The sequence below is a fragment of the Heterodontus francisci genome, unplaced genomic scaffold (genome assembly GCF_036365525.1).
Source record: "Heterodontus francisci isolate sHetFra1 unplaced genomic scaffold, sHetFra1.hap1 HAP1_SCAFFOLD_995, whole genome shotgun sequence".
NCBI classification, from domain to species: domain Eukaryota; kingdom Metazoa; phylum Chordata; class Chondrichthyes; order Heterodontiformes; family Heterodontidae; genus Heterodontus; species Heterodontus francisci.
Window position 1 is genome coordinate 215,001 of NW_027140609.1, and position 9,862 is coordinate 224,862.

Genomic DNA, 9,862 nt, shown 5'->3' on the forward strand with positions numbered 1-9,862 from the left:
TTAGATTCCAGTTTGTAACTCACTCCCGGGTATCAGTTATTCTATATATAAACCCCCCCGAACCCCTCGATTAGATTCCAGTCTGTAACTCACTCCCGGGTATCAGTTATTCTATATATAAACCCCCCGAACCCCTCGATTAGATTCCAGTCTGTAACTCACTCCCGGGTATCTGTTATTCTATATATAAACCACCCGAACCCCTCGATTAGATTCCAGTCTGTAACTCACTCCCGGGTATCTGTTATTCTATATATAAACCCCCCGAACCCCTCGATTAGATTCCAGTCTGTAACTCACTCCCGGGTATCTGTTATTCTATATATAAACCACCCGAACCCCTCGATTAGATTCCAATCTGTAACTCACTCCCGGGTATCTGTTATTCTATATATAACCCCCCCAGAACCCCTCGATTAGATTCCAGTCTGTAACTCACTCCCGGGTATCTGTTATTCTATATATAAACCCCCCCAGAACCCCTCGATTAGATTCCAGTCTGTAACTCAGCCCCGGGTATCTGTTATTCTATATATAAACCCCCCGAACCCCTCGATTAGATTCCAGTCTGTAACTCTAACCTTCTTGTCCTCTGTAATGTGCCTCACCTCATAATCCGGGGGAACTCGTGCTCCAAATCCATATGCGGGAAATCTCTTATCACTGGAATGGAAAGTATATAATTAGGGAAGAGCTGGAAGTGTTGTGAGGTAATTGACTGCAGGCCCATGTTTGGAGCCTGGGCCTTTCCTAAACCAATCATCCGACGCACACTCTCCCTCCCTCCCCCTCATAGTCTGTCGCTACCTGTCGTAGTCCTGACAAATCTCGCCAACTGCTGTCAGGGCCTTGAGGTACTCGTTGGGTTGGCTGGGGTTGATGAAGTGCAGTGATTGGTTGTTCCTGGGATCCCCGTTTGAAGCTGTGAAATCGATGGCAACCTGGAGGCAGAGAGAACAATGGGGAGGGGGGTCACTTCGAGATCAATTGCAAATAGATAACTTTGAGGCTAGTTGTAACTTGGCTAAAATTGGATCACTTGGAGATAATTGTAGATAGTAAAATCCTAGGGTCACTCAGAGACCAATTGTAAATATGAATTTCTCGGGTCACTGAGAGGCTAATTGTGAACAGTAATATCCTAGGGTCACTTAGAGACCAATTGTAAATATGAAATTCTAGAGTCACTGAGAGACTAATCACGAACACGGTGATGTTAGGGCCACTTAAATAGATTATGTAGCACAGAAACATGGTATTCAGCCCTATTAGTCTGCTGCTGTTTATACTCCACATGAGCCTTTCAGCATGACTTTCTATCCCCTTTTCCCTCATGTACTCATCTAGTTTCCATTTGAAATCATTTAAGCTGTTGGCAGCAAACACTCCATGTGACAGCAAGTCACACACCCTCACCTCTCTCTAGGTAAGGGAGCTCACCCTCACATTCAGTGGAATTCATAGAAACTATCGTGTGTTTCTCAGCTCCTAGTTTTGTATTTTTTAACAATCCTTCGCCACATCTTCCCAGTTCAACGCATTGATAATTTTAAAAGCCTCTATCAGTTCACCCCTTAATCCCTTTTCCAGGAAGGAACCCGAATAGCTGAAATCTCTCAGTTCTGATAGTGATACCAGTCCCTCTATATTCTTTCATAATAAGGAGACTGGAACTGTACACAGTGCTCCAAGTGTGGTCCAACCGAGGGATATGGAGACTGGAACTGTGCACAGTGTTCCGACTGTGGTCTAACCGAGGGATATGGAGACTGGAACTGTGCACAGTGCTCCCAGTGTGGTCTAACTGAGGGATATGGAGATTGGAACTGTGCACAGTGCTCCAAGTGTGGTCTAACCGAGGGATTTGGAGACCGGAACTGTGCACAGTGCTCCAAGTGTGGTCTAACCGAGGGATATGGAGACTGGAACTGTGCACAGTGATCCAAGTGTGGTCTAACCGAGGGATATGGAGACTGGAACTGTGCACAGTGCTCCGAGTGTGGTCAAACTGAGGGATATGGAGACTGGAACTGTGCACAGTGCTCCAAGTGTGGTCTAACTGAGGGATATGGAGACTGGAACTGTGCACAGTGCTCCGCGTGTGGTCTAACCAAGGGAATATCGAGACTGGAACTGTGCACAGTGCTCCGAGTGTGGTCAAACTGAGGGATATGGAGACTGGAACTGTGCACAGTGATCCAAGTGTGGTCTAACCGAGGGATATGGAGACTGGAACTGTGCACAGTGCTCCGAGTGTGGTCAAACTGAGGGATATGGAGACTGGAACTGTGCACAGTGATCCAAGTGTGGTCTAACCGAGGGATATGGAGACTGGAACTGTGCACAGTGCTCCGAGTGTGGTCAAACTGAGGGATATGGAGACTGGAACTGTGCACAGTGATCCAAGTGTGGTCTAACCGAGGGATATGGAGACTGGAACTGTGCACAGTGCTCCGAGTGTGGTCAAACTGAGGGATATGGAGACTGGAACTGTGCACAGTGCTCCAAGTGTGGTCTAACTGAGGGATATGGAGACTGGAACTGTGCACAGTGCTCCGCGTGTGGTCTAACCAAGGGATATCGAGACTGGAACTGTGCACAGTGCTCCGAGTGTGGTCAAACTGAGGGATATGGAGACTGGAACTGTGCACAGTGCTCCGAGTGTGGTCTAACTGAGGGATATGGAGACTGGAACTGTGCACAGTGCTCCAAGTGTGGTCTAATAGAGGGATATGGAGACTAGAACTGTGAACAGTGCTCCAAGTGTGGTCTAACCCAGGGATATCGAGACTGGAACTGTGCAGAGTGCTCCAAGTGTGGTCTAACTGAGGGATATGGAGACTGGAACTGTGCACAGTGCTCCACGTGTGGTCTAACCGAGGGATATGGAAAGTGGAACTGTGCACAGTGCTCCAAGTGTGGTCTAACTGAGGGATATGGAGACTGGAACTGTGCACAGTGCTCCACGTGTGGTCTAACCGAGGGATATGGAGACTGGAACTGTGCACAGTGCTCCAAGTGTGGTCTAACCGAGGGGTATGGAGACTGGAACTGTGCACAGTGCTCCACGTGTGGTCTAACCGAGGGATATGGAGACCGGAACTGTGCACAGTGCTCCACGTGTGGTCTAACTGAGGGATATGGAGACTGGAACTGTGCACAGTGCTCCAAGTGTGGTCCAACCGAGGGATATGGAGACTGGAACTGTGCACAGTGCTCCACGTGTGGTCTAACCGAGGGATATGGAGACTGGAAGTGTGCACAGTGCTCCGAGTGTGGTCTAACCGAGGGATATGGAGACTGGAACTGTGCACAGTGCTCCAAGTGTGGTCTAACCGAGGGGTATGGAGACTGGAACTGTGCACAGTGCTCCAAGTGACGCCTAACCCAGGGATATGGAGACTGGAACTGTGCACAGAGCTCAAAGAGTGGTCAAACCGAGGGACATGGAGACTGGAACTGTGCACAGTGCTCCAAGTGTGGTCTAACCGAGGGATATGGAGACTGGAACTGTGCACAGTGCTCCAAGTGTGGTCTAACCCAGGGATATGGAGACTGGAACTGTGCACAGTGCTCCACGTGTGGTCTAACCGATGGTTATGGAAAGTGGAACTGTGCACAGTGCTCAAAGTGTGGTCAAACCAAGGGATATGGAGACTGGAACTGTGCACAGTGCTCAAAGTGTGGTCAAACCAAGGGATATGGAGACTGGAACTGTGCACAGTGCTCCAAGTGTGGTCTAACCCAGGGATATGGAGACTGGAACTGTACACAGTGCTCAAAGAGTGGTCAAACCGAGGGACATGGAGACTGGAACTGTGCACAGTGCTCCAAGTGTGGTCTAACCCAGGGATATGGAGACTGGAACTTTGCACAGAGCTCAAAGAGTGGTCAAACCGAGGGACATGGAGACTGGAACTGTGCACAGTGCTCCAAGTGTGGTCTAACCCAGGGATATGGAGACTGGAACTGTGCACAGTGCTCCAAGTGTGGTCTAACCCAGGGATATGGAGACTGGAACTGTGCACAGAGCTCAAAGTGTGGTCAAACCAAGGGATATGGAGACTGGAACTTTGCACAGTGCTCCAAGTGTGGTCTAACCCAAGGATATGGAGACTGGAACTTTGCACAGTGCTCCAAGTGTGGTCTAACCCAGGGATATGGAGACTGGAACTGTGCACAGTGCTCCAAGTGTGGTCTAACCCAGGGATATGGAGACTGGAACTGTGCACAGAGCTCAAAGTGTGGTCTAACCCAGGGATATGGAGACTGGAACTGTGCACAGTGCTCCGAGTGTGGTCGAACCGAGCGATATGGAGACTGGAACTGCGCACAGTGCTCCAAATGTGGTCTAACCGAGGAATATAGAGACTGGAACTGTGCACAGTACTCCGAGTGTGGTCGAACTGAGGGATATGGAGACTGGAACTGTTCACAGTGCTCTGAGTGTGGTCTAACAGAGGGATATGGAGACTGGATCTGTGCACAGTGCTCCGAGTGTGGTCTAACTGAGGGATATGGAGAATGGAAGTGTGCACAGTGCTCCGAGTGCGGTCTAACCGAGGGATATGGAGACCAAAACTGTGCACAGTGCTCCAAGTGTGGTCTAACCTAGAGATATGGAGACCGGAACTGTGCACAGTGGTCCGGGTTTGGTCTAACCGAGGGATATGTAGACTGGCACTGTGCACAGTGCTCCAAGTGTGGTCTTACCGGGGGATATGGAGAGTGGAACTGTGCACAGTGCTCCAAGTGTGGTCTAACCGAGGGATATGGAGACTGGAACTGTGCACAGTGCTCCAAGTGTGGTCTAACCGAGGGATATGTAGACTGGCACTGTGCACAGTGCTCCAAGTGTGGTCTTACCGGGGGATATGGAGAGTGGAACTGTGCACAGTGCTCCAAGTGTGGTCTAACCGAGGGATATGGAGACTGGAACTGTGCACAGTGCTCAGAGTGTGGTCTAACAGAGGCATATGGAGAGTGGAACTGTGCACAGTGCTCTGAGTGTGGTCTCACCGAGGGATATGGAGACTGGAACTGTGCACAGTGCTCCAAGTGTGGTCTCACCGAGGGATATGGAGACTGGAACTGTGCACAGTGCTCCAAGTGTGGTCTAACCGAGGGATATGGAGACCGGAACTGTGCGCAGTGCTCCAAGTGTGGTCTCACCGAGGGATATGGAGAGTGGAACTGTGCACAGTGCTCCAAGTGTGGTCTAACTGAGGGATATGGAGACCGGAACTGTGCGCAGTGCTCCAAGTGTGGTCTCACCGAGGGATATGGAGACTGGAACTGTGCACAGTGCTCCAAGTGTGGTCTAACCGAGGGATATGGAGACCGGAACTGTGCGCAGTGCTCCAAGTGTGGTCTCACCGAGGGATATGGAGACTGGAACTGTGCACAGTGCTCCAAATGTGGTCTAACCGAGGGATATGGAGACTGGAACTGTGCACAGTGCTCTGAGTGTGGTCTAACCGAGGGATCTGGAGACCTGAACTGTGCACAGTGCTCCGAGTGTGGTCTAACCGGGGGATATGGAGAGTGGAACTGTGCACAGTGCTCCAAGTGTGGTCTAACCGGGGGATATGGAGACCGGAACTGTGCACAGTGCTCCGAGTGTGGTCTGACCGGGGGATATGGAGAGTGGAACTGTGCACAGTGCTCCAAGTGTGGTCTAACCGGGGGATATGGAGAGTGGAACTGTGCACAGTGCTCCAAGTGTGGTCTAACCGGGGGATATGGAGAGTGGAACTGTGCACAGTGCTCCGAGTGTGGTCTAACCGAGGTATATGGAGACGGGAACTGTGCACAGTGCTCCAAGTGTGGTCTAACTGAGGTATATGGAGACTGGAACTGTGCACAGTGCTCCGAGTGTGGTCTAACTGAGGGATATGGAGACTGGAACTGTGCACAGTGCTCCAAGTGTGGTCTAACTGAGGGATATGGAGACTGGAACTGTGCACAGTGCTCCGAGTGTAGTCTAACCGAGGTATATGGAGACGGGAACTGTGCACAGTGCTCCGAGTGTGGTCTAACCGAGGTATATGGAGACGGGAACTGTGCACAGTGCTCCAAGTGTGGTCTAACTGAGGGATATGGAGACTGGAACTGTGCACAGTGCTCCAAGTGTGGTCTAACTGAGGTATATGGAGACTGGAACTGTGCACAGTGCTCCAAGTGTGGTCTTACCGGGGGATATGGAGACTGGAACTGTGCACAGTGCTCCGAGTGTGGTCTAACCGAGGGATATGGAGACCGGAACTGTGCACAGTGCTCCAAGTGTGGTCTTACCGGGGGATATGGAGACTGGAACTGTGCACAGTGCTCCGAGTGTGGTCTAACCGGGGGATATGGAGAGTGGAACTGTGCACAGTGCTCCGAGTGTGGTCTAACCGGGGGATATGGAGACCGGAACTGTGCACAGTGCTCCAAGTGTGGTCTAACCCAGGGATATGGAGACCGGAACTGTGCACAGTGCTCCAAGTCTGGTCTAACCGAGGGATATGGAGACTGGAACTGTGCACAGTGCTCCAAGTGTGGTCTAACTGAGGGATATATGTGCACAGTGCTCCAAGTGTGGTCTAACTGAGGGATATGGAGACTGGAACTGTGCACAGTGCTCCAAGTGTGGTCTAACTGAGGTATATGGAGACTGGAACTGTGCACAGTGCTCCAAGTGTGGTCTAACTGAGGGATATGGAGACTGGAACTGTGCACAGTGCTCCAAGTGTGGTCTAACCGGGGGATATGGAGAGTGGAACTGTGCACAGTGCTCCAAGTGTGGTCTAACTGAGGGATATGGAGACTGGAACTGTGCACAGTGCTCCAAGTGTGGTCTCACCGAGGGATATGGAGACCGGAACTGTACACAGTGCTCTGAGTGTGGTCTAACTGAGGTATATGGAGACCGGAACTGTGCACACGTGCTCCGAGTGTGGTCTAACCGGGGGATATGGAGAGTGGAACTGTGCACAGTGCTCCGAGTGTGGTCTAACTGAGGGATATGGAGACTGGAACTGTGCACAGTGCTCCAAGTGTGGTCTCACCGAGGGATATGGAGACCGGAACTGTACACAGTGCTCTGAGTGTGGTCTAACTGAGGTATATGGAGACCGGAACTGTGCACAGTGCTCCGAGTGTAGTCTAACCGGGGGATATGGAGAAGTGGAACTGTGCACAGTGCTCCAAGTGTGGTCTAACCGGGGGATATGGAGACTGGAACTGTTGCACAGTGCTCCAAGTGTGGTCTAACTGAGGACTATGGAGACTGGAAACTGTTCCCACACACCCCTCATGTTTAGCGGTGCCTTCTATCCATCTCCTCAATGTAAAACACCACTGACACTTTCAGTGAGAGTCCCCACATCTGTCCCATGTCGGAACGCTGAATAACGGAACCCAGAACAGATTCGGGGAGTAGGTTCTGTGGGTTCCGGGCGCTGCACCTCGAGTTTGGGGAAGGGCGGGAGAGGGCGAGCAGAGACGGTGTGTCAGCAGTCACATTGTAATGTAAGAAGGGCAATTTGACAGTGACTATCAGAGTGTAAGCAGTTCGGAAAGTGTTTCACAGACAATGAAGCACTTTTCAAAGTATCATCACTGTTGTAATGTCAGAAACATGTCAGCCAATGTGTCCACAGCAAGATCCCACTAACAGCAGTGGCATCTTCTACACCAAACCTTAGAAGGCAGACGGGACCTCAGTTCCCTCAGTACTGACCCTCTGACAGTGCGGCATTCCCTCAGTACTGACCCTCCGACAGTGCGGCACTCCCTCAGTACTGACCCTCCGACAGTGCGGCACTCCCTCAGTACTGACCCTCCGACAGTGCGGCACTCCCTCAGTACTGACCCTCCGACAGTGCGGCACTCCCTCAGTACTGACCCTCCAACAGTGCGGCACTCCCTCAGTACTGACCCTCCAACAGTGCGGCATTCCCTCAGTACTGACCCTCCGACAGTGCGGCACTCCCTCAGTACTGACCCTCTGACAGTGCGGCGCTCCCTCAGTACTGACCCTCTGACAGTGCGGCATTCCCTCAGTACTGACCCTCTGACAGTGCGGCATTCCCTCAGTACTGACCCTCCGACAGTGCGGCACTCCCTCAGTACTGACCCTCCGACAGTGCGGCACTCCCTCAGTACTGACCCTCCGACAGTGCGGCACTCCCTCAGTACTGACCCTCCAACAGTGCGGCACTTCCCTCAGTACTGACCCTCCAACAGTGCGGCATTCCCTCAGTACTGACCCTCCGACAGTGCGGCACTCCCTCAGTACTGACCCTCTGACAGTGCGGCGCTCCCTCAGTACTGACCCTCTGACAGTGCGGCAATCCCTCAGTACTGACCCTCCAACAGTGCGGCATTCCCTCAGTACTGACCCTCTGACAGTGCGGCATTGCCTCAGTACTGACCCTCCGACAATGCAGCACTCCCTCAGTACTGACCCTCCGACAGTGCGGCTCTCCCTCAGTACTTGACCCTTCCGACAGTGCGGCGCTACCTCAGTACTGACACCTCCGACAGTGCGGCTCTCCCTCAGTACTGACCCTCCGACAATGCAGCACTTCCCTCAGTACTGGACCCTCCGACAGTGCAGCACTCCCTCAGTACAGACCCTCCGACAGTGTAGCGCTCCCTCAGTAATGACCCTCCGACTCTGTTGCACTCCCTCAGTACTGACCCTCTGACAGTGCGCCACTCCCTCAGTACTGAGCCTCCGACAGTGCGCCACTCCCTCAGTACTGACCCTCCGACAGTCGCGGCGCTCCCCTCAGTACAGGCCCTCTGACAGTGCGGCACTCCCCTCAGTACTGACCCTCCGACAGTGCGACGCTCCCTCAGTACTGACCCTCCGACAATGCAGCACTCCCTCAGTACTGACCCTCCCGACAGTGCGGCTCTCCCTCAGTACTGACCCTCCGACAATGCAGCACTCTCCCTCACAGTACTGACCCTCCGACAGTGCAGCACTCCCTCAGTACTGACCCTCCAGCAGTGCAACACTCCCTCAGTACTGACCCTCTGACAGTGCGGCGCTCCCTCAGTAATGACCCTCCGACAGTGCGCCACTCCCTCAGTACTGACCCTCTGACAGTGCGGCACTCCCTCAGTACTGACCCCTCTGACAGTGCGGCGCTCCCTCAGTAATGACCCTCCGACAGTGCGCCACTCCCTCAGTACTGACCCTCTGACAGTGCGGCACTTCCCTCAGTAATGACCCTCCGACTGTGTTGCACTCCCTCAGTACTGACCCTCCGACAGTGCGGCGCTCCCTCAGTAATGACCCTCCGACAGTGCGCCACTCCCTCAGTACTGACCCTCCGACAGTGCATCACTCCCTCAGTACAGACCCTCCGACAGTGCGCCACTCCCTCAGTACTGACCCTCCGACTGTGTTGCACTCCCTCAGTACTGACCCTCCGACTGTGTTGCACTCCCTCAGTACTGACCCTCCGACAGTGCGCCACTCCCTCAGTACTGACCCTCCGACAGTGCGGCGCTCCCTCAGTACTGACCCTCCGACAGTGCGGCACTTCCCTCAGTACTGACCCTCCGACAGTGCATCACTCCCTCAGTACAGACCCTCCGACAGTGTAGCTCTCCCTCAGTAATGACCCTCCGACTGTGTTGCACTCCCTCAGTACTGACCCTCCGACTGTGTTGCACTCCCTCAGTACTGACCCTCCGACAGTGCGCACACTCCCTCAGTACTGACCCTCCTACAGTGCGGCGCTCCCTCAGTACTGACCCTCTGACAGTGCAGCACTCACTCACGACTCACCCTCCGACAGTGCATCACTCCCTCAGTACAGACCCTCCGACAGTGTAGCTCTCCCTCAGTAATGACCTCCGACTC

The 9,862-nt window shown here is 53.0% G+C and overlaps 1 protein-coding gene across 1 annotated transcript in view; it reads right to left on the reverse strand.

The window, feature by feature from the left end:
* LOC137360247 (copine-6-like) overlaps positions 1-941 on the reverse strand; it is a gene marked incomplete at its 5' end in the record, with an annotated part of 16,749 nt that extends 15,808 nt beyond the window's left edge. Inside the window, 2 exons of the mRNA XM_068025756.1 lie at positions 609-663; positions 808-941. Coding sequence (XP_067881857.1) covers positions 609-663; positions 808-941 — 189 coding nt within the window. The remainder of the gene's footprint in view (positions 1-608; positions 664-807) is intronic.
* Between the last annotated feature and the right edge of the window lie 8,921 nt (positions 942-9,862).